Genomic DNA, 26,213 nt, shown 5'->3' on the forward strand with positions numbered 1-26,213 from the left:
AATAGTCACACTGTCAAATAAAAAGTAGTAATTGTGATACATAAAGTCACATTGTGAGACATAAAGTTGCAATATTTATAAACAGACGTATACAAAACAGGTAGTAGTTAAAATGTCAGTCATCTTGAATTCAAATTTTTTGATGCATTTCAAGCTACTTGCATTTTCACATTTTACAAAGTAAAACATATTTCTCTTAAATATGACTCAAGTTTACAGCTCTGGTGTCTCTCAGGAGTGGGCACCAATTTCTCCAGAGGGGTTGGGGCAGGAAAGAGGGGTGTTGGTCGGAGGTGGGGACAGGGGTTATGGATGGGGTTTGGGAGGCAGAGTGGGTCTATTTAGCCCTCAGCGGCCCTCACTCAGCCCCCCCCCACCCCCGCCCCCCACACACACACACTCCCACCCCCACCATCCCTTCCCTACCCCAGGCTTTGTATGCCCTCAGCCCCACTCCTCCCTCTTTTGTCACCCGGCCATTCCGCTTTACTTAGCATACACAATGGGAGCTCAGTGCTTGGGCTCCTGACGCTGCATTCTGCCTGCGCACTGGGGAGCGAACACGGCCGAATTGGGGGGAGACATGGGGGCCAGGAACACTATTTGACTAAATGCCACTCTGCCCCCACCGTCCACCCTCACCAGCCTCCTGATACTTACCAAACACATACACACATACACAGATGGAGCGCACAAAACAAGTGCCATCCGACCAAACCATGGCACTCGGCAGAAAAACAACCCTAAACAAACAAGTGTTCCCATCATGCCAGCTGTAACTCTCTCTGCTGGGATGGCTCAACTGGAGCGTGAATGAGCCTGGCTACATATGTGTTCTCTTTATCTCTCCAGCGGGGCGCCGGGCACTGGGCCCATGCGGAATTTTAAGACCTGTCCCTCTGAGACTTCGGTCAGAAAATTAATCCACAACGTGGGGGCTTGAGGGTGTTCATTTGAAACAATTAAACTATTTCACGCCCCCTTGACAAATCAATCTAAGGAGACATGTGTTTGTGTTGTGTAAAATTAACGGTAAGTAACAGTTTCTAAACATCCATAAAAAGTAACTTTCAACTTAAGCATTAGCTTTACCAATAATAACAATGAAACATATCACTCATTTCAGGGTTTAACCTATGTTAAACCTATACTACAGTATCTTAATGTGTAACTATAGGCCAGCGGTTCTCCACCAGGGGGCCGGAACCCACTAGGGGGCCTCAGCAAACTTCTGAGGAGCCTCAAAATGGCTTAAAGGTACTTAAATTAATAAATGAATACCAATATATTAAAATAATTTAGAACTCAAATTTAAATAATAATCAATAAAAAATATTTCTCAATGTGGAATAAAATAAAATACAAAACACATTCAATGTTGTCCAAAGTGGACCCCATTGACATTATTATATGGGCAAAGAAAAAACCCTGATACATTTAGCAAAATATGTTCTTTTGTGTTCCACAGATAAAATAAAGAATTGGAACAACATGAGAGTGGGTAAATGATGACAGGGTTTTTTTTATTTATTTTCATTTTGAGTGAAGATAAAATACTAAATGACCTGTTTTGTCTAATACTTGATGGAGTGACTACAGGTGCATCCTCGCCAGCCCGTCCCTAACATCTGCGCCTGGTGCTTGGACCCCACCAGCCTATTGAACACAAAACACACTGTCACATATGTACACATGAACATACAGAGATGCGACCCCAGAGATGGATCTGTCTCAGTGGGCACCAGCTAAGATGGCATGGAGGGAGAGGGGTGGTTTGTTGTTTCTGTGTGTAGGTATGTCTATGAGGGTGAAACAGTAGGTGTGTGTGTGTGTGACAGTGTGTGTGTGTGTGTGTGTGTGTGTGTGTGTGTGTGGAAGGGGAGGGGAGGGGGGATTGGAGGGTGGGTTAAGTTTGAGTTTCAAAGCCCTGCTTGTTCGCCTATATTTCACACCACAGTGACATCTTAAAGACCAGACAGGCCTGGTTGCTCTGCCCTCTTTTTTTTCACATTCGGAGGGAAAGACAGAAGCTGGGGAGACTGTAGGAGGGGGGATTGAAATATATGTAAATAGCCCCCAAAGGGGATCCGAATTTTATGGGTTCAGAAATTTAGTTCAACCAACCTGAATAATCAAATGTGGGAACAAAAAAATACCCCCACCCAACTTACTAGCACTAACATCACATACTCCCCCAAAGCCCACACATACACTCTCTCACAGCCTCAGTTCTCCCCTCTTCGCCCAGCTATCAACTGCCAACGGTCATATAGTGTAATGGTACCAGAGAACACGCTCCCATCGGGGTCTGCTAACCACACGAGTAGATGAGGAAGATGAGGAAGGATTTTGAGGAAGGTGGAAGCAGACTTCATACCTGATCAGGCAGCACAGCCGGCTCCTGATTACAACACCATTTTCCCAGCGGGCCCTCTGCCTCATCCAGCACCTCTGAATATGGAGCAGACGGGCAGCCAATCATAGAATGGCTCTCTCTCACCTAATGACAGAATTAAGGCTTGTTTGAATTTTACAGGACTTTACAGGCTTTCTGGAGAAAACCACACAATGAAAAAACTGTATTATTGTGTGGGAGGTCTAGCATGTAACAGAGCAAAAAAAAAAAATCTGTTTGACAGATCTTAGGATTACACTGAGCTAGTGGTATGGGAACATTTTGAAGAGAAGTGTTTGTAGTGTGACCTTCATTTTATTATTATTATTTTTTTAATTAGATTAAGTATTATTAAATATATTGTCGGTAGAGATCAAATGTCCATAGCTATACTTTTTTCTATTTTCTATTTCATTATATTTATAATAAATAAATACACACTACCATTCAAAAAGTTTAAGTACCATGTCTTATCCACAAGATACGCCCCATGAGGCCTTGCGTCAAAAGTGGGTGCGACTTCCGGTAGGAAGTAAACAAAGCGCGATTTGACATGCTTGACACTCGTTCAATCAACAGTTGACAGTCATTCAAGTTATAGCGATCCAAACTAGCTAACGATGTGGGAACACAACCTCAACGAAATTCAAAAGGGTGAAATAACAGTACCTTTACCCTAACACAGTCTCATCCCAAAATGTCATATAACTGACGTTTTGGGACGTATTTTGACCATACGTCAATATCTGCCTTTTTAGGGCCCCCTTAAACGTCGGTAGATGGCGATCCCGGGCCGTCATACAACTGACGCTTTACCTTTAACGTCAGTTAGGTGACGGGTTAGGTTTAGGGTTAGGTTTAGGTCTGGGGTAGAGTTAGGATCCCATAACCTCATCTACCGACGTTTAAGGGGGCCCTAAAAAGGCGAATATTGACGTATGGTCAAAAGACGTCCCAAAACGTCAGTTATATGACGTCTTGGGATGAGACCGGGTTGTTTACCCTCCGCAGTAGTTGATTGGGAGTATTATAATAACATTATTAATAATCAATACTCATCAAGGCATGGTGACAGACAGTTGTGTGAGCTGACAAACAATTAAAATAAAAAATACACACTTAGTCATTGTGCTTTGGTCAGAGTTTATTCAAAATTATAAATGAATGTGCTACTGGAATACATTAACTGGCACATTTGGTATTCTGTCAACACAGGCTTTGATCCTGAGTTTAGGTGCAACATCAGTAGAGAACAGCCGATCACATGCTGATAGAGTTTATAGAATATTAAGAATTTAAACAAATTTCGTCGTCTTTTGGGAGGTGATGGAAACTACAGTCGTTGGCAGGATCACTCTGATTTCGTTTTCAGCTTATGTTCAAAACAACCACGTTTAAGCCACTGAACTAGTTTAGTCTGGTTATGCATACAACCGCGAACAGCACATGTTGTCCCTGAGCTCCGTAACGACATCTCTCATAAAGATTTGCGTCTTTAAATAGTAAAATAATTCTCTGAAAAAACAGCTAGCCTCTTCGCTAACTAACACACAAAATACCATTGGAATGCTACTTCCGCCGCCTCACCGGAAGTTTCACCCACTTTATTTTTTACAGGAGCGCCCCTCGGAAACTTGTGGATACACTCACCTAAAGTATTATTAGGAACACCTGTTCAATTTCCCATTAATGCAATTATCTAATCAAGCAATCACATGGCAGTTGCTTCAATGCACTTAGAGGTGTGGTCCTGGTCAAGACAATCTCTTGAACTCCAAACTGAATGTCAGAATGGGAAAGAAAGGTAATTTAAGCAATTTTGAGCGTGTCAGGGTTGTTGTGCCAGACGGGCCGGTCGGAGTATTTCACAATCTGCTCAGTTACTGGGATTTTCACACACAACCATTTTTAGGGTTTACAAAGAATGGTGTGAAAAGGGAAAAACATCCAGCATGCGGCAGTAATGTGGGTGAAAATGCCTTGTTGATGGTAAAGGTCAGAGGAGAATGGGCCGACTGATTCAAGCTGATAGAAGAGCAACTTTGACTGAAATAACCACTCGTTACAACCGAGGTATGCAGCAAAGCATTTGTGAAGCCACAATACACACAACCTTGAGGCGGATGGGCTACAACAGCAGAAGACCCCACCGGGTACCACTCATCTCCACTACAAATAGGAAAAAGAGGCTAAAATTTGCAAGAACCCACCAAAATTAGACAGTTGAATACTGTAAAAATTTTGCCTGGTCTGATGAGTATTGATTTCTGTTGAGACATTCAGATGGTAGAGTCAGAATTTGACATAAAGAGAATGAAAACATGGATCCATCATGCCTTGTTACCACTGTGCAGGCTGGTGGTGGTGGTGTAATGGTGTGGGGATGTTTTCTTGGCACACGTTAGGCCACTTAGTGCCATTTGGGCATTGTTTAAATGCCACGGCCTACCTGTGCATTGTTTCTGACCATGTTCATCCCTTTATGGCCACCATGTACCCATCCTCTGATGGCTACTTCCAGTAGGGTAATGCACCATGTTTCAAAGCTTGAAACATTTCAAATTGGTTTCTTGAACATGACAATGAGTTTACTGTACTAAAATGGCTCCCACAGTCACCAAATCTCAACCCAATAGAGCATCTTTGGGATGTGGTGGAATGGGAGCTTCGCGCCATCCCACAAATCTCCATTAACTGCAAGATGCTATCCTATCAATATGGGCCAACCTTTATAAAGAATGCTTTCAGCACCTTGTTGAATCAATGCCACATAGAATTAAGGCAGTTCTGAAGGCGAAAGGGGGGGTCGAACAAAGTATTAGTATGGTGTTCCTAATAATCCTTTAGGTGAGTGTATATACCTAAGCTCTAATATCTTGCATTGTTTTACATTTAGATTTAGCAAATTATGCTGTTTATAAATAAAATGTGCTTTATTAATATAAAAAAACTGCTAACACTTTATTTTACAGTGTAATGTGTCTAAACCAAATGCTATTGTTATATCATACATGTCATGTAGAGAGAAGTATATTCATGATCTTAAAGGTAATGTGCCAAAAGTAATACTGTTCTTAAAATTTGGTTGTTTTCAGCTTAGAGTCACTGAAAATCAGGCTCTCCTCTCCTGAGTGTTCAGTGATTCCCTTGCCTTACAATGCCACCCTTTCCATTAAAAGGGTCTACACAAAGGGTTATGACACTCAGGAAGCCTTTGAGGGTCTAGAGCACAAATCCTTTGAGCTCTGTCAAACTGCATTACATCCTCAATATACTACTTGTGGAGTACAAAAGGATTATTAAGAAACTCTTTCTAGTAATTATTAAGGGCTAAGGTTGTCAAAAGGTTGAGCACCCAATCAAACTCCTGTTAAAATAATGTATCTGTAGGTAGAAGTTAGACGCAGATTCCAGCATAAACAGGTTGCTAGTCACACAATCATCAAAAACCATGAAAAGACAATGCAACGTAAAAGAAAATTGACATTAAATGGGTTATTATGGTTGTCTCAATGCACATCACTTTGAGGAGAAGAGAGAACAGGAACAAACCCTCTATTATTCGCCATATTCTTGGTCATGCAAGATAGACATAAAGAGTGAGACAGGCAGGATGGTGTTAGTCTGCCGACCTGCAGGAGCTCCTTCTCTCCACGGGCCACGAGAACAACACATCTAGGCACTAACACAGCTGTGCCCATTGAAGGTTGGGCTAAAACTCACCCATGCACACACACAACATTAAGCAAAGTCTCTTTCTTTAATTCCCTTCCTCTCACACACATCATCACGCATTGAAAACTTCACTGCATCAGTGTAAAAGAGGAGGCTGGCTATTGGGCCTCACACAAATCCCCGAGCCACCTTAAATCCCCAACTTTGACCCACCTGTCAGTCACTGAGGTGGGCTGCCACTGAGCTTCTGTGGGTAGCGCAGCGCCTCTCACACACAGGCCTCTTTTACATTTCAACGGACTTCAGCTAAATACTAACGACTCCCAATCAAGGGACGCCTAAACACCCATCACCATCAGCCCTTCGCATATTACAGCGTATTTAGGACAGTCTAAAGAAGATTAGGGAAAACCGAGAGGCACTTTGTTTTCGATTTCAGGATAATAAATTTGCCTCCACTTTACGTCGGGTGGTTCATTGCCTTCTATTTAATGCACAGTTAGACATGATTATCCTTTTTTAATGGAATAAACTTTAAATAGTTCAAATTAATGGTAGCACTTATTAAAAATACAGTTTTATAGTTAGCTACTTTTATTAAAAACTAAGTGAACAATACGATGAACAATACTTCTACAACTTATTTAATGTTAATTTCAACATTTACTAATACATTATTAAAATCAAAGGTATATTTGTTAACATAAGTACACTGTAAACTGACATGAACAATAAACAACTGTATTTTTATTAATTAACTATAACAAAGAAAAAAATGTATCATTCATGTTAGTTAACGTTAGTTACACGTCAACAAATGAAACTTTATTTTAAAGTGTTATCAAATTAATTTTAAATAATTTTAAAAAATCAAATAAAAACATTCAAATACTTTCTCATTTCTTGACAGTTTTGCTTTGTTTCAGATTCATTCAGTTTCGCCCGATACATGTTTCTGTCTGTAATGAAATGAAAAACTTATAGTTTAGGCTACTTGGTAAATGAATCTATAGCTCTTTTTGGTATGTTGCATTACTACTTAAAAATAACTGCTTTATCGGTAGCTTCCACAGGTGTTCACACAGTGTGTGCCAGAGGGCAAGCATAATAAAGACAACGATACATCAATTTTATTCAGTGTTTGTTCACATGCAAAGCCAGTCTCCAGAATAATTAGCACATGACAACCAGCCTACACGTACATACCAGCTCTATAATTTGCAGCGAACACACCTGTCGAGACATGAATAACAAGATGCTCAGGTAAGATTGCCCCACAACACACCACACCACAGAAGGACCATAAACCTTTGATTTTCATACTGTCCCTCTAACACGTCTTTAGCGATTTTAGTCTAAACAGCACAAGCAGGTGCATCAGCCAGGTGACGAGGAAAAGGAAAAGTTGAATCAGGCTACTGGCATTTACATGACAACTTAAGAAAAATGCTTTTTTATGACTCATTCAGTCACTAAATCACTCCTTTCCCTTTTTTTATCCCATCGCCCTGGCTATTAAATCACCATCTTGACCCGCTGACCCAAGGCCCGGGCTGTAAAAAAGCCCCCCGTGGGTCACAGTCCTGATTGGAGCATTTGAATATGAAATGCGCTCGGCTAGGCATGGAAACAGCTGGGCGCTGCGAGGGCCACGCTGACCCCCAGGAGAGAGGCCCACCGATCAACGGTTCTGGGGACAGGGAGTTCTCACTCCCTCTCTCGTTCGCTCTCCCTCTTTTTCAAACTCTCTAAGTATGGATTTACATGGCCCATGAGGAGGGAAAAAAGGAGAGAGGGATGAAGGGAGGGAGAAAGAGAAGGAGAGCATTTGAATAAGAGAAGAGGCAATTCCTGTTAGCATGACAAAGAAGGCTGCCATCATTCCTGATTGGTGTCACAGTGCGGCTCTATAGCCGGCCAGGCCCCCTGCGTGGCTTGATGTGTGGAGCTCAAGCATGTTTATGCATCCGAGGTGTGATATTTGCCGGGGGTTTGGAGAGAGGGATGCGAATGAACTTTTTGGGTTTGACTTGGAGGACAAAGTACATACCAAAAAAAAAAAAAAGCTTTTCGTCTCATTTGGCCCTGTATAGCATATTTTCAAGGCACTGGTAAAAAGGATATCAGCTTAACCCGCAGTTAAAAGCCAAGAGTGGTTTCCTACGAAACAGGACGTTTTAATTAGCTTTAAAAACCACAAAAATACTGTTTTGACAAATGGGTCCTATGTAGACGCAGTCAACATCGGCATACACAACACTCAGTGTGATAAAAGAAGGGCAAAGAGGGGCGAAAAAAAGCTGGTATTCTGCGCTTTAACACTGTGTTTTGTTTATTTTGTGTTATCTTCGACTACTGCTCATTAGCTGATGTTCCTTCTCACCCTTGCAAGTAGCTAGTCACACCAGCTACTGATCTTTCAACAAGCTCACTCGCATGCTAATAGACCCTGGACTGCTGCTGTGAGTGACAGGCTGAAGTGGACAAAATAATAAGGCTATTGAAGTATGCGAGCATTTCAAAATATATCATATTATGCAATAGTGATTGAGACACTAAAGGCTAAACATAGGGGAGAACCAAAGAGTACCATACTTAAAAACAGGACACAATAGCGGGTGACTGACTGTTTAATACCAAAACAAATACATATGTCTTTTGTTAAGTTTTGTTGTATTATGGTCTAAGTGGAATTGGTAATGCTATTGTGCTTCACATCTAAAGTGAATTGAAGGGAACACCAAAGAAAACATTTTGAAAAATGTCAATGGTGTCCAATGTTGTTTTGGGACTCAATTGTTGGGACTCAAAAAGTAAAAAAAAAGAAGCTGAGTAAATGATCCCTTTAACCATTTACATTATAAAATGAAAAAACAACAACAAAAAAAACCAAGAAAACAGCGGGGCTCATTATCATTGTTTCACTGATTAAAAGTGACGAAACTGGAGTGGGACACTCGTCCATAAAAAGAAGCATAAAAGGAAACATGTTTCATTTTACACCCCTCCAGACATTGTCCAAGCCTTTGGCCCACAAATGCACATATCTCAGAGAACTGGCTGAATGACAATGGCAACTAATCAATAAACAAGTGAGCCACTACTGCTTGGGCTCTTATTTCCATGTGCATGGAGAACTTCTACAAGATGTTCACCTGAGTGAAGACATTTACCAATAACGCGCAGAGGATAAAAGAGAGAGGAGTTGGACTAATGTATACACCTACTGTCCAAACATCCTCAAAACCCCTGACATTACAGACATGACAAGGAGACATCACGCAGATATAAGACCATTGTTCATCTGTCAATCTCTGTTTCTTCTTGATGACCCAAACCTACACTAATCAATATCTGTGGCCTAGATGAGAGTCCTAATCTCCTGTTTCACAGCCCTCCCCCAACTCCATAACCTCTGTACTTCATCTATTGTCTACTTTCCCTAGTGCTTTCATTGTCCTTGCACATATAGGTTGTTCATCACTCATCAACATGTTCTCCTTCCACTACTTACAATGTGAACTCAATCCCTAATTAGATGTTGAATATCTCAAGTGCTTCTTTAAATGAAGTTTTGAGCTTTCACCAGGGATCTCAACAATGTCTGATACTATGCTCAGAAACTTAAATCTGCAACCAGTTTCAATATGTACTTAAATATTTCCAACCACTATCTGAACTAAGCTATTCATGTTCTTTTTTTTAAACTCTGTACTCCTGTACGTCAAAAGTTTTCTCGTTCATTTTACATATCTGAAGGAATTTTAGGAGAATATCTGAGACAAAGTTGATAAAACCAACAATAAATAAATCAATAAAACAAATCTTCACTCATGGCAATTTGTATGTTTTGGCGAATTGGTGGCTAATTCAGACAATCTATTTTTGTATGATATACTTATGCCCCACTAACAGTTAGGTGTAGAGGTGAGATTAAAGGGATAGTTCCCTTTGAAATTAATTTTTGATGTTTTAGCTTACCTCAAGGGCATCCAAGATGTAGGTGTCTTTGTTTCCACAGTACTTTCAATTTTGATATTTTTAGGTCAAACTGTTCTTGTCTGTCAGTCATATAATGGAGGTATATGGGGTCCTTTTCAAAGAGCATGCACAGAGAAGTCCTAATAAAACATGATTTAATGACTCGTAAATGTAAGTACACACAGTATTTATATCATTTTTAGCTCTTGTAATCACAGTCACGTCCAAGTACTCTGAGGGAGAGGGCGCTTCTGCGAAAGCTGTGAAAGTGATCTCTCGCACGTGTACGTCACTCATTGTTTACACAGAGATTTTAGAAGTGTTGCCCTTCACTGTGAAGATCTAAGCATATTTAGATATACAGGGAATTGCAATGGAAGACAATTTCGATATATCAACAGACAACGTTGACTTTTTTGCGCAACTGCTCAAGAGATCACTTCCGGCGCTTGCACAGACCGAAGCGCCCGTGCCCTCAGATCAAAAACGTTATAAATACTGTCAGTTTTCTCAAACAACCCAATCGTTTTGTGTCTTAGGCCATCAATGTGTACTTACATTTACAGGGTTCTCAAGTCTCACGCATTGGCCGTGAGACACACTCATTTCGACCGGTTCACACGCTCACACGCCACACTGTGTATTTCTCACGCTGAAAAGGCAATGCCAACCAAGTTGTCCTGGCTGAAAGCTTTCTAACGTTGTATACGAGGCGCAGGCAAACAAAGTGAAGTTTCCTGCCGCCAGCGCGTATCTCCGCCAGATTGCGTTCGTTACTAGGCAACATATATGCGCGCTGCGTGCACCACTGATCTATACATGACATGTCATTCAGTAGCGCGAACACACGGAAATGGACGGAACATCCTCGGCCACCGTACGTTCGTTACTAGGTAACCAACAACATCGCGCGAACACATGTGTCGTGATGGAGAAGAAGGTAAGTTGGAAGAAGCTCGTCTAACATTTTTGGGCTAGAACATTTAATATGTAGCCCATCGTACATTATTATTGATGCAGTCAAAAACTATACTACTACTTTGCAACCAGGCTCAGTTTGGCTATCTTACGTTATCTGAAACTAAGAGAAATGTTAGTGGGTATGGAAAGGAATGAAGATTTACTGATTTTATTTTAAATTATATTATACTGTAATATTAATAGTCTTTCTAGTTACATTAAGGATGTATTACAGCAGATTGCTCTGGGTAATATTTAATCATTGTCATAATGTTGCATTTGTATTTTTCAAAGATGTCAGGAAAAAAGCAGAAAATATTTTGTCATTTTGGGCACCAAAGGGTAAGCCCCCTAAAAAGGTTGCCAGATTAGAGGAGGAGACAGTGGAAGAGGTGGTGCACTCTAATCTGTCCATTTGTTCTCAATGTCCCACCACACAATAAATCATTCGTCTAGATAGAAGACACATTCAAAAATCAAAATGCAATTTTTAAAGATTTGTTTGAAACTGTTTGGAGCAATTTGTTATATTTTTGGTTAGCTATATTTGTAATACTGCATTAAAGAGTATTTGATGTGATGAATTGCTCTGTCATTTATCAGATTTACTAATTGTTATAATTTTAATTTGTTCTGGTTAATTATGAACAATGGGTAAAATTGGGGGCGGGGATGGGTGGGGCGGGGCTTCATTATGGCTCCTCCCCTAACCGCGTGTGATCTCACTCCAAGCTTTTGCTCAAACTTGAGAACCCTGCATTTATGAGTCAGTAAATCATGTTTAATTTGGACTTCTCTGTGCATGCTCTTTGAGGAGGACCCCATATACCTCCATTATATAAAAATATCAAAATTGAAACTACTGTGGAAACAAAGACACCTACATCTTGGTTGCCCTTGAGGAAAGCTAAAACATATCAACAATTAATTTCAAAGATTTTTACTTTATTACATTTTTGAAAAATTCTTGTTTTTCCTAATGAAATAGTTAATCATGAGATTGGGTTGAATACAACATAAAACATAGGTTGAAAGAACAATCTTTAATTTTCCCCTGGGTTGACATGCCCCTAAAACCGTCCCATCTAACCTAATGTCACTCAAACTCCACCCAATTCCATCTTGGAGAGGCTGGGCTAGAGATAGGCACCCTAAAACCTGTTTCCATCCTGCGTCAGAGAAACTTACAGCACCTGCTCCACCCAAGAGTGCAGTGCAGACGTTAAGGGCAGGGTAGTTCCATGCTCAGGGAAATTTCCACACGCACATTTTAACGTTCCACGACTCTACGAGGGGTTTCACTCAAATATTGTAATGAGTAATTCCCCTTAAGGCCACGACTTCTTGCTGCGGTTGACAAGAAGAGCTCTAGGGAGATATTTAAAGAATAAACTCTATCCCAGATATTATAAATGTGCAGTGATAACATAGATAAAGGAAAGACTTGATTGGCTGCACAAGAGAAATGTTAGTGTTTATAATTGGTGGTTAGCTGTGAGAACTTTGTTGACAGGAATTCATGAAACATGGAAATTGAAATGTCCTGATGCTGGACAAAACTAAACTACATTCATGGCCCAAACCTCTGCAAAATATTACATATTGCAAGTCAAAGGGCACATAGTCCCAAGAACGACACTGTGAAACATTACATAAAACTCTTTAACAGAGATCATATTATAATATCACTGAAAAGATTTGAGTCTAAACTGCTCTTCTCTCTATATGCATCTCATTAAAGACAGTCTTTTATTAAAAGGGTCTGTCCCTTGTTAGGACTCTATTAATTAGAATTATTTACTCTACACTGACATCAACGCAAGTCACTTGCACCTGGACAGCAGGGCCAAGCCTGAATTGGAGCGGCAACCGCCCTTTAAACCTCCCATTCTACATTCTTTGTGATTGTGTAATGTCATAGAGATCCAACCATGGCTGTAATTACCAACAAAAATCTGAATAATTGGAGAAGAGAAGCAAGTTGGCACATTCTCCAACACTAGATTTGCGATTGTGTCAAATAAAACTGACACTATTCTTATCTGAAATCTATAACAATGTTTATATCTGATAAATACATGTCACTGTTAAGCCTTTTGGAGCTTCTTCACTTGCTCTTAAAAAGAAATGTTCTTAATTAGAATCTGGTTCAATAAATATCTATGAAACCAATGTACAAAAGATTCTTCATATGTAAAAATGGTCTTAAGATTAATAAAGTTCCCCACACAAAGAAAAGAAAAGTTATTTTAAGAACTATTCTTGAAAGGTTATAAAACGGCATTACTTCGAAAAGAGCCTTGAGAGTGTTGAGTAAAGCAATTCTGAGACTCATGTAAACTAAAGTGAAAAGTGAAACTAAAGTGAACAAGGCAGCAACACTTATTTAGCACATGAAAATAAAACGCAGAGAGGAACCAAAATCGTGACACGTGCTGGAAGAAGAGGAAGAGGTTAGATTTACGTGAATAATGAGGTACAAGAACAGCAAACACACAATAGTACCATGAGACAATAGCCATGGGCAGGAGAGGTGAGCCTGTCTCTTAGATAAAGTGCAGGAGAATGGACAGATCTGTGAGGTGGGATGAGACCGTGAGGGTCAGCTCAAAGTCCTGACCCCGTAAGGATTGGATGCTATTTTCCCACGGCGAGAGCTGATCTAAAAGGGGCTCGTCAACGACATCTGCCCCAGTTCAGGGAGATTAATTCACCCCCACACCTCGACTGCACTCTGTCCCCACAGCCCACATGAGACTCACTTCAGTGGACAGGCCCAACAGCAATGCCTTGAGCCAGCCTGCTAATCAATACTAGGATATTTTGTTTTTTAGAACACAACGGCACAGCAAGTCCAGTCTGGCACCATCGAAATACCACAGGGCCTGTTCACTTTATTTTTTCAAACACACCCATTTCCATCAACTGACGTACTGTAATCTGTGTACGTTCATTGGCAGAAAGAAAGTGAGAAAGCTTTCTGACTCTACTGCTATCTAAATCTACACTGCAAATCCAGTGTGCATGATTGCAGTAGGGTGTAATTATGTTAGTTTGGGGAAAGGGTTAAACAAACAGCTCCAGTGAGGTCATAAGCAGATGGAAGTGGGGATATGCCTGCACTTGCTGAGTGGGCACAGTGCTCCACATGACTGAGCGAGCGAGAGCGAGAGAGAGAGAGAGAGAGAGAGAGAGAGAGGGCCCCACTCTTTGCTGGGACCTAATGCATTATGGTATTAGGCCTACCGCTTCACTCATATGAGTGCTTAATAAATTTCTTCCTTTGGCAATTGGATTCATCAAGTTATTCATTTCAGGCATATATGCAACATATTCACCACTGCTTCTCACATAGTTCAATTTTTAAAGAATTAGGAACCATGATTAGCTGAAACTCAGTCTCGGACACACTAGAATGACTTAAGACCCTGCCACTGATTTCAGGGAGGTCTGTTTAATCTGTTGGCATCCATAGAGGTGCACAGGGCAAATCCAAGCACAGCAACGAGGCATGGATCAAACCTGTCAGTGAATGTGGGAAAGACAGCAGCCAGTGCACTCAATGGCTCAGGAGAATAAATGCCTTGAGATGCCGTGCAACTCTGAAAAGCAGTCAGGTGCACCAAATGTAGAATTTCTGTTGCACACTTTCAAAGTGTGACAGCATCATTTAAAAATATTGTTTCATATAGCCGTTATGAGAAATCTCAAAAAAATCGAAAAAATAGAGCAAAAATACTGAAGTGACATCAGAATCTGAGTTCTTAAAGTATTTCTTATACACTCATAAAACTAAATGTTCTTCATTGGCTTTTATACAATTCCATGAAGAACCTTTACCAACCGGGGAACTTTTCCCTTGCAGTAAAGGTTCTTTATATTGGAAGAGGGTTCTTAAGATTTTACAAATGTTCTTCATATGGTTCATTGATCACTGTTCACTGAAAGGTTCTTTGGGGAACCGAAAATGGTTCTTCTATGGCATTGATGAAAAACCCCCCTTTTGGAACCTTCATTTTTAAGAGTGGTAATCTCTTGCTTGAGCATTTAGGTGAAATGTAAATAGCTGAGATTAAATGAATAAGGGTCATTTTACAACGGCAGACAATTCATAATGCGATATGTCCGAGAGTTTTTAAAGTTAAGCTGTAGGTTATTCAAAATGCAAATCAGTGGGGTTTGATTCAGAAAATGTATAGGGTGCTTTGCAGAATGGATAATTATTGAATGTAAATGAGCAAGTGATATTTCAAAGACAAGTTAGATCAAGCATCCAAAATCCTCAGTTGGAAAATCCATATCTAAACACCCACTTTTTCAGCATAATGTTATTGGAAAACTTTAGGTAACTATCACTAAGAACTTTATTCTTTAGTTCTTTACAAAATCATTTATGATTTAAAAAAACAACACATATATTTTATAAAATGCATTTATATTTTAATCTCCTATTAAATTTATTTTTATTAGAAGTTTTTGTTGAACCAAAGATGTTGTAAAGAGCCATTGAAGAATCTTTATTTTTATGAGTGCATGGTACACAGTACATATAGGCTACTATACATATTATATATTGAGGACTCAATATGGAAATTACACCCTAAATTACAAAAGGCAGTCCGAAACGGCCTTGTATATGTTCCTCCTCTCCTTGGCCAACTACAGCAAAAAAAGATCTGGACAAAACGGTCCCTTGACAAACACATCAAAAGACAAGGTGTGATATTCAAATCATGCACAAAATGAAATACTCAAATATTCAGTAACCTCCGTCTGACCCCTATAAAAAAAATCGCCCACTTGGTAACTCATAAAGTGAAATGGCAGAGAAATTATCCAAGTATTAATTTCTTAATATGAACATAATTATCAGAATTCATTCGCAGTATCATCGTCTGGTTCTGACAAATTCAGGGGATTAAATATATTTATAGTTAACCATAATTATACAAGTAATTTTGAGGAACTGTTTGTACCTAGACGAGTCAACAAGTGAGAATGCAGGAGGAAATTACGCAATTTAGACAATATTTGCATGACAGTTCGTGTAAAACAAAAAAGTGTCAATTTTTTGCCCCTTTTAAGCGTTCATTATTTTGCACGTTGTTTATTTTTTTGTATTAAGCCTATATAGGCTATTCTTTAAAATGAGAAATCTCTCTTCAGTGTCTCTTATAAAATCAACGAATTTTAGTTCTATGTTATGGTTAGTAGGCCTATATCGGGACTACTGCTAAAATACACCAGTTGATACAGGGGGAAAGCCACCCGGTATTTCGGAAGATATGAATTATTTATAGAATAGAGTCATTTGAACAACTGTATTTCTGAGCATTTGAGAGCCATACAAATAAGCTATTAGCTGTTTGATGAGAATGTTTAAAACCAATTCACGCGTAGCCTATTAACATCTGCTTATAGCGAGCGTGTCTGAATTCGCATATAGGCTACTCGTCATTTAACCGATCGCCTCAAATTATCACCACATTTGGGTTCAAGCGAATTTGACAAAGTCACTGGTTTCCCGGTAGACAACGATTTGAACAACCAAATTAAAACCTGAAGTAAAAAATGATATCTAGTCATACACTTTTTTGTAAAACAAATTTATTCATTTAGTCTTAAGTAGAAACGTCAGTTTAAATAAAACTCTCAGTCCCACACAATGGATTAAAATGATACTGCCATAACATCACAGAAAGGATGATTCGCAAAACAAGAGAGGAACATTTCAGCAAAGACGTAGGCTACAGTGGTTCACAAGCTTTAAAAAAAAAACTCACTATAAATAAAACAAACTTTGCTTGCGACCAGCACAGTCTTTCATTTCAATAAAACCTAGTTCATAAATGAACAACAAAAAGACTACACATATTTGGACAAAAAGACATCTAAAAATAAGTGTAAACATTTATGAGTGAACATACTCTCTCCCTCCATTTTTCCTTTCTTTTTTTGTTTTGTTTTTGAAATACAGCCTCTTCACGAAGCCACGTGCCTTTTTCATAAAGACAAACTCTGACAGCAAATAAGTCAGAAGTCCAATATTCTTCTACAGACGTTGATTTCTTTACAGTTTATGACAAAAGCTCCTCTGCAAAGCAATTTATTCTGAAGTCCCAGATATGTCGTCATAAAATGTTTTCAAACGGATGACTCATTGAGATTAAAAATAGTTTATTTATTTTTTAAAAACGAAACTGAACTTCGATTCTTTTTTGCAAACCAAAATGTTCAGGTATCCGAAGTACTTAGTCTTTTTTAGGAGTCTTTCAAATGTGGGTTAGGGGTAGCGTTCCGTTCACGCCAGTCCCTGCGCTTTGATAGTGTGGATGAACGCTGTGTAACCGACTGGTCTGTAGACTGGAGTGCTCGGCGCTGTCTCCTCCGGGCGGCAGGTACATGCTTATCATGTCCCTCAGGTCTCCCAAACAAGCACGCTGAGAGTGAGAGGTTATGGCCGGAGGAGGAGAGCTGGGTTCCGTCTTGCACACTGAAGCCATGGAGCCCAAACCCATTGCACTGGAAGTTTGCTGCGTGTATGCTGGTGACATGCTGTACGTGGACGCCGCGTTCATATAGGTCTGGGCCGTGGACATCATCGGGTACTGAAGTCCAGCCATGTCGTACCGGTGCATTTGCTGAATCTGGGGGCTGTTCATGCTGGGATGCTGAGTGTAGGCCAGCTGGTCCTGCATGAGGGAGTACGCGCTGTTCGTCCAGCCGTTCATGTGCGTGTAGTCCATCCGCTGGCCCACCGAGACGGCACTGTTGACAGCGTTGGCACCGGGCGCCAAGAGTCCTCCGGGCAAGGAATACTTGTCTTTCTTCAGCAGGGTCTTGGTCTTCCTGCGGGGACGGTATTTGTAATCCGGGTGCTCCTTCATGTGCATGGCTCGTAACCGCTTGGCCTCGTCAATGAAGGGTCTCTTCTCGGCGTCAGTCAAAAGTTTCCAGTCAGCACCGAGGCGCTTGCTGATCTCAGAGTTGTGCATTTTAGGATTCTCCTGTGCCATCTTCCTCCGCTGACCGCGGGACCACACCATGAAAGCATTCATAGGCCGCTTCACCCGGTCCTGGTCGTTGGCACTGTTGTTTTTGCCACCGGCCGCCGAGCCCGTGTTGGACTGCGGAAGGGGGCTTTTAATCTCGGTTTCCATCATATTATACATTCAAACTACTTAAAAGTTGTGCCTTAAAAGCACTCGAAATACAACGCTGAACTTTAAAGAGTCTCACAAAATAAAGAAGTCGGTAGTCAGTCAAAAGTTCAGAGAGCAACAACTCAAGTCACACAAGCACCAAACTCAAGTTTCAAATGTCTCCACACCAGTCCCGTGTGTCTCACTCTGCTCTGCCACGGAACTCTGAAAAGTTGTGCGCTAAGCTCAGCTGTTAATAGAGGCTCGGCCATGTGATTTGGATTGACAGCATAACAATGAGCTCAGCGCCGCCCAATCAGAGTGCTCATCACACTCCGCCATCCAAGCAGCGCGCTGTCCGGGCACGGCTGTGTTTCGGGAGGCACTTAAAGTGGGATAAAATACTTAACTGGCATCTTTACACTTTGATAGTAATCACTTTGCAAATATTGTTTTAAAGCGGTCGTTATTTAATGGAAAATGTTAGCCTTCCTTACCCTACTTTTGTAGCCTATTAGGGATAAATAAATATTGTGAATCCCAAAGTTTCATACGGAAAATGCGGAAACTGTTCAACGTAAATTAATAAAAAATAAAAGCAAGATTCTACTTAATCAAACAGCTAGGCTACCCTATAGCCTATTGCAAACTTTGCCTACACGGGCACGACATAAGGCACTGTAATAAGTAGCCTAGTAATTACTACACAAATAATAAGAATTAAATAATTTAATTCAAAGTTCGATCTTAAGCGACATGACAATCATGAGCTAATGGAAGCTTGGGTTTTGGTTGGCTATTTTATTTTATTTTATTTGTTTTGCCCTCCCTGCCACTCTAAAAAATGCATGGTTATTTCAACCCAAATTTGGGTCAAAATGGACAACCCAAAATTTTGGATTAAAAACTTACAGTTTTACTTACAACTTACAATCAAAAAATACAGTTGAAAGAGAAAGCTAAAGTTGGGTTAAATTTTTAAAAGACATTTTTAACCCAACATTTGGGTTTACCCATATTTGACCCAAATTTTATAGAGTGTATGCTCATCTCTAAGAGTTAGACTGTGCCATTTAAAGCTCTAAAAACTGACATTGATCAAAGGGACGATTTAACACTTTAAAATTGCTAAACTATAGTAAATATTATAATAAACTATAGGACCGAAGAAGCTATTTACATTCTTTGTCTCAATTTAACTTTCATTTGACATCTCAGTAGTAGCTTATCGTCTTATCCTATTATTTGCAGGTTTACAGGTTTAGCTGAAAATAACGCCAAGCTAATTTTAATTAAAAAAATAAACATTAAACAAAATAGTTTTGAGTTTTAAAAACACACGTCGCAAATCTTACCATGTGTCTACAAATTAAGTGCAAATACAAATATAATACAGTAACGCCCCCCTGTGGATCAATTCTGTAATGTTCTGAAGCAAACTGATGTGATGCGACTATCTACATACAAATAAATAATTTACTGTTTAGGCTACTTTTAGAACTACCACGTCATTTTCGAATGTAGCTTTAGGACTATTTATTTTTGCATTACAAAGTATTGCTAATCGCAAACATTGCGCGTTTTATCGGCTATATGATTTAAATGACTCGAGTAGTAAGATGTGTTGGGTTGGAAGAGGTTTTCAGTCTCCCGGGGAGAAATTACACCTTTGAAAGGGTCAGTAGCCTATTAGCACCGTCCATCGAGAAGAACATCGACATTTAACACATTCATCGCCACTGAGACTGAACGATTACAGCACTGAATATTCACGATGGGCTTTTAACACCACACTAACGACTCAACCATTTAGAGAAGTTTCACCGTGTGTGACCGAATTGGACACGAACACCAACATGTCTCCGTTATTTACTTTCTAAACTGGTCTTAACACGTGTTGTTAGGCCTACCCAATGCAGTTATTCAGGCCCGATGTTTAACCTACATATGAAAAGCATTATAATAATTTAAAAGAGTGATCCGATTATTTGACTGAGAAAACAAATAATAAAACTTTGCCCAATTATAAATACGATTGTGGTATCAAGTTAATTCGTCACGTCATATAAAACACTAGCTATAGCATTTGATATTCATAATAAATAGAAAAAAAAAATCAAACCAGTGGATCTTTTTTTCAGTCGCGTTCAGTTTCATTAGAGAAATAAATTAAATGTGTCATTTGGAACATCATTAGCACTTCAGGCTACATTAATATGAATAGCAGTGCACCAGCCCTTATATGACAAAAGTTCTAATTAGAGACTTATTCCACGAAACCGGTGATTTATCCGAGTGGTTTCAGGAACATATCCTCTTGTAATCTGCTTATGGAAATGTATGGAGACAGCAGGAATAGGAAAACTCCAAGTTACCCGGAGCTCGGTAATGATGGCTTCTGTTCTCCAAAATTCCTAATTAACGTGAGCTAAGGCCGAGGACCACCAGGAAAGCTTTCCAGTGTTCAACATCATTGAGCTCCGAAAGCTTCCGAAAATCACTCACGTGTATGATGGTGGCAGTGAATTGTCCATTAGTGTAGTAGGCAATAGCGACAGTTCAAATTACCTAAATAGACTAAAACTGCCACTGTGCAGATAAATACAATCCTTTATAGGCTATGTTAATTAACACTCAAAATTAAAAAAGCAAATGCAAACATCTAAAATTATTAACCTTTCTATTGTTTTTATAAGATGGAAAATTAATAAATTACGCTTAATTATTGCTTAATAGGTAGCCTATGTCACATGTCAGACCTGAGAAATTTTAGTTTTTATTAGCTGAACGTTTTAACAACTCGTTCTGTCGTGATGGACTATTGAGAGACCCACAATACCATAACAAATCACCATAGGACTTATATTCTTTATCACCGTTATTTCTCGAACCCGTGTAGCCTATTCACTTGTTAATTAGCTCAACTTTAACAATTAAAGTGCAAATAAATAAGCGCATACGGAGTCTCGAGTATTTTTTACAGAGTATTTGTTATACTAAGGTTGTTAGGGTATAAGTTCAAATAAGTGGATGTAAATGATAAATAAGCCTGCACGCGATACACCCGCTTAAAAAAAATAATAAAAAAAATAAAAAGCTCGAGCCACAATTATGTGGGAAAAAACTATAGGCTAGGCTATTGAAATATTTTTAAGGGTTAAAGGGGATTATTTACTATTTAGGTAGACAAAAATACTTCTAGCCTATTATTTGTAGGCTATTTTAAAATGGCTATAATATATATAGGATGGCTATAAAATTATCCCGATTAAGTGGGGGGAAATAGTAATTTTTAATAATAGTATATTGTCTCCAACATATAAATAGCGCAATAACTGTAACGTTAAACGACGCCTTTAGCCAAAACAATAGTAGCTTACTAAAATATGGATATTTTAAAAGTCTTTATAGCTATAGTAGCCTAGGCTAATCTTCACCTCCGATTTTTAAGATCAAATGTCCCCGAACCATTAAGCATTTCTCTGGAGTCCATTTGAATGTCATAACCATGAATTAATAACTTTTTTTGTTTCAATTCACTGGCTACGAATAAGGACAGAGTTACCATGGTTAACAGAATGATTTTTCAATTGCAGGCACAATAAAGACCGTCTCATTGAGATTTGCATGATTTTTGAACCGAATATGCAAATGAAGATGCAATTTCACCACGGTCTGTTATTCCTATTGTATTTCTCTGAATGGTTGCGTCCCCTCTGGTTCTGTGACACTGGTAAAATAATATTCACTGGTCAATTAAAGAAAAGAGGCTTGGATCTGACCTTCTTTCAGATGTCTCTGTGAACTAGGAATGATATCCCGTTTTACTTGAAAGCCAACAGTGATCATTCCTGTAATGTAAAACTGAATATGCAAAAGAAAAGGAAGAACAACTCAATTTTTGTTTCTTATCCTATCACTAGAATTTACAAGCATTTTGAGTCACTAACGCAAACGCGCTGCTTGTGAAATTATAGCTTTTAGTCTACCTTTTAAACTTTTTATTTAGGCTATTTTAATCGAAAAAGTTAATTTGCGAGTTTCTGATAATTTACAACACCTTTGCAATCGAAACAAATAATTTAATGTTCGTTTTGGTTTAGATTTCAGATAAATATTACAAGTCTTGCTTCCTCAAACACATTATGTCCTCAGCAATTTTGTAAAGCGCGCTTAGCTATTGCTCTGTCACTTGCTAAGGTCAATTACCGACTATCGAATGAACATGTGGGACTCAAAGCCACTACTGCGACAGCTAAATTTAGATATCACAATCAATCCAATTTTCCTCTGTCAAAAGAAAATACTTTTAAGTTTATTTCTATATGAGTGAACGATATTAATTTCATTTAAATTCCCAACTAGGCCTATTTCAGACATTATACTGAAAATAAAAAACTAGATCAGAAATTGTTTTAGCATTAGAGACTGAAACATTTTTCTCAGTGATATTCCAACGCTATCTATCAGTTTCATTCAGTTTCTTCACCATTAAAGGCAAGTCAGATTCAGTATCTCAGGGCATAGGTAAACCACGGTAAGGCACTGTCAAACAGAGCACATTATTCATTGATGTTCACAGCCTGTTTTGTCTCTTGGTATATACAGTCTGAGAAAAGATAAGCATTGTTACCTGAAAAAGAAGAAATGTCCATAACACTGAATAGATATAAAAGGATATAAAGGCATCGCTGAGTCAGAACACATACAATAGTTGAGATGGTGTAGTCCTGTTTGTCATGGATTACAACAAACTAAAGTGCCTCCAATTCAAGCATATTGTGCTGTAAAAAAATTAAATGATCAATAAGTTGAGACATTATGTTTTGGCATTGCTTTAACTTATCAGTTATAATAAGTTTAATAACTTTTTTATTAGTTATGCAAGATTCAACACATTTTGATGTTGAAATGGCCTGAACGTCAAAGTTGATTGTACTTAATATAAGGCAGAAATTTTATTTTTATTTTATTTTTTAGAGTTTTTGCACAATTGTACTTAATATAAGGCAGACATTTTATTTTTATTTTATTTTTTGGAGTTTTTGCACTTTAAATGTCTTTTTTTACTATCGAGGCATGACCCCCTAAAGCTTGTGCATACATACTAATACAGATTTTTTTTTTTTAAATTGCTCAGATGTATGGCAATTGTTAATATGCATTTACAAAGAATACAATCATTTTCACTGCAAAGCACACAATATAAGAGAAGTGCATTGCAACAGAAGAATCAAGGCATGTTTGAGAAGCTCTTTAGCCCAGTCGGTGATAAATAGGATTTGTGATCTAATGCAGCATGAAGCTAATGTGCACACATCATCTGCTGGGACATTAAGACATGCAGCACATGCTGTGAATACACAGTCCCTATTTGCTCCTCAATGACAACATTTTTCTACAATATCTTTAACTTTCAGGAGGAAATTTTTAGCAAAATATTAATAAAACCCCATTTAGTACATGATGCGTTAAATGAAAATAGTTTTAACTACATTTATTCTAACCCGGTGAAAGCTAATTTCAATTAAACCGCTGATTTAATTTAGCAGAAAATTACTATAAATATAGTTTTGATTAAATCACTGAGCAAATTCTAATAGCACAAGCAATTGTCTTTGAGTTTAGAGGTGTTATTAGATTTGGCTGAATGTATCTGTGAAGGAATTTTTCAATGTGTTAAAGAGACGTCTGTCTCCTGACCTGCACATCAGCATGTGATAATGTTTATAATGTCTCTAGTTTAAGTGCCTGTCAGAAAAACTATTAGGGTATCATGTGAGTCATGACTGGAGCTGTTTAATTATTTTAAAATTAGAAAATAAATGTATCATTTAAATAAAAAAGAAACATAATTTTTCATCAAAATTTCACTTTGACTATCCTGAGCAAAACAGCACGCATTTCTGTTAACTCCATGTTGTCTTTTATCAGTCAGACTTGCAGAAATGGACAAGAATTGCCATCATTGAAATGCCATCATTGGCTGCTAGGCTAATTACAAACCTCATTATTTTCCATGTATCTTTTGAATCATTTCCATGTTCTACAGTTTCTCCAAAACAATAGAAACTTTCTCCTTTTTTGTTTGGCAGAGAATGCTGAGTTGTCTGATTTTACTTTGCACCAAATGTGGCAAGCAGGTGGCTTTTGTTTTAAACATAATTAAGATCCCACTAATCTGGTGCCTTTTAAAAACGAAACAGTCGCTTCGTCAGGCCTTCATTAGTTAAGATAATATTGTGGAAATGCACAATTAATTTCCAGGCTATATCTTTAATTAATTAAATACACCCCATTTTGTAATATGATTAATGCCACAAAGTTGTTATCTCTAAATTATTCTAAAATTAATACGCAGCGATAATACGTGCATTATTAGCGAGAGCTGAGGTTTTGGCTGTGGCAAAATCCTGAAGAACTAATTACGCAGGGTAATTTATTGAATCTCGAGGAAAGAAACAAACAAGTATAAATTGATATATTAATCATGGGCTTCATTACGTTAATCTGCCAGTGATTTGAGGTGAAAATGACAAATCTCTGTTGAGCGCCGAGCACTTGATGACGGAGATACTGCCTATAAATGTACTCTACATAAAGGCCTCATTAAAATAAGCATAATTTAATTAAGAGTTAGCCATCGCCCTCCAAATGCATTAATTACCTTGGCTATGATGAGATGAGTTTTGGGATTACTGATGATTTCATTACGGCCAGTCACAGTGTTGCTGCTAACTGTGGCAGGGACCTGCTGTTGTTGACAGGATAATGGATTGGGTGCCTGGGGATGAATCTCTTCACCTTGGCAGAGAGAGACACAGAGGAGACACAGAGGACTACACCGGACCCCTATAGGTGGACACGGTCCATAATATTTAATAATTGTTAATCCTGAAAAATGACATCACAGCTTTAGTCCATTCACATTTTTACACTTATTAGACTCATTACTTAGGACCAAGTTATTTTGTAACTTTGTACCAGTCCACTTAAAATGACCCATGAAGAGTCCTTCAAGAGCAAATGTGCATTACTTCCTTTATCTTTTTTATCATACTCGTAATATGGCAGTCTGCCATCCTGCACACAAACGCACTCTTTCTTCCGCTCTCTCGCTACTGCTGGGGTGAGAAGGGCGCAGTAGGGCTGACAGCTCAAAGCCCTGGAAACTGACATGTCAATGGCAGATACAAGCTGTTACGGTTGCACTGGCGGGGACACGTCGCAGACACTAACTGCTTCCTCTTGGCGACAGCCTGACAAAGACATTCGGCTACCTTTCAGAGCTACACACATGTGAAGACCACATATGGCACAGCCAGAGCACTGATCCATCTCTTTAGTAGCTTGTGTTATCATTTATCAATAATACTGAATTTGTTTATGTCAAAATATGCCTGGGCAAGTAATGAGATCGTAATCTCAACAGGTACAATAGGATAAGGTTTTTGGAACTTTTTGGAATCTAGAATCTTGCTGAATATTAGGAAGTTTGAAGTTTTTAATCTGAACACTCAATACTGATAATTAAATAGGGCAACGGTCATGAATATTCTTCAGGGAGTAGTACTATCATCCAATGATTAATTCAGAACAACCGCTTTTACAAAAAATAACTCAACAGAATGACTGCCTAATTTTACAACAGGAATACTCACAGAAAAGTTAAGTGTATTTGTTTTAATAAAAAGTTTTTAAATCAAACCGTTTAACTCTGTGTAGTCATTGGACTGAACTGAAATGCTAACAAAATCCACCCCACTCCCCCACCCTCCATCCCTAAACAAGCCCCCCCCCCTCCCCTCCCCTCCCCTCCAAATGTACTCCAGCCCACAGCTACAGAAAGACACTCACCGCTGCACAGTCGCTCTTCTCAATCCTTCTCTCTACATTTAAGGTCCTGCATACTGTTCCACTGGAGAGAGTCGGGTAAGACTCTCGAACCGTGCCGCTTTGAGCTGAGACGAGAGAGAGAAGCGCAGGCGAGCTGCAGTCTTCCATTCCGCTCAGAGCTGAGCCAAGCCCTCCCTGCACTGGGCACCATCGCATTCAGCCAA

General features: G+C 39.0%; 2 protein-coding genes across 3 annotated transcripts; both read right to left on the reverse strand.

Moving 5' to 3' along the window:
- Positions 1-1,419: 1,419 nt before the first annotated feature.
- Positions 1,420-26,213, reverse strand: LOC120474438 (uncharacterized). 2 transcript variants are annotated; one of them, XR_005621779.2, is made up of 4 exons: positions 26,011-26,213; positions 24,821-25,005; positions 2,378-2,500; positions 1,420-1,656 (listed from the first exon to the last, which is right to left on the reverse strand). XR_005621779.2 is itself a non-coding variant. In XM_089135207.1 (3 exons), the coding sequence occupies exons 1-3, from the start codon at positions 26,203-26,205 to the stop codon at positions 1,594-1,596; spliced, it is 381 nt and encodes a 126-aa protein (XP_088991333.1). In that variant the 5' UTR covers positions 26,206-26,213; the 3' UTR covers positions 1,420-1,593. The 2 variants fall into 2 exon arrangements, 1 of the variants encoding a protein (XP_088991333.1); XM_089135207.1 differs by lacking the exon at positions 24,821-25,005.
- sox3 (SRY-box transcription factor 3) lies at positions 16,115-18,549 on the reverse strand. The gene has a single exon (XM_039664697.2). The coding sequence runs from the start codon at positions 18,181-18,183 to the stop codon at positions 17,284-17,286; it is 900 nt and encodes a 299-aa protein (XP_039520631.1). The 5' UTR covers positions 18,184-18,549; the 3' UTR covers positions 16,115-17,283.

The sequence above is a fragment of the Pimephales promelas genome, chromosome 9 (assembly GCF_988280905.1).
Source record: "Pimephales promelas chromosome 9, fPimPro1.hap1.1, whole genome shotgun sequence".
Classification (NCBI taxonomy): Eukaryota; Metazoa; Chordata; class Actinopteri; order Cypriniformes; family Leuciscidae; genus Pimephales; species Pimephales promelas.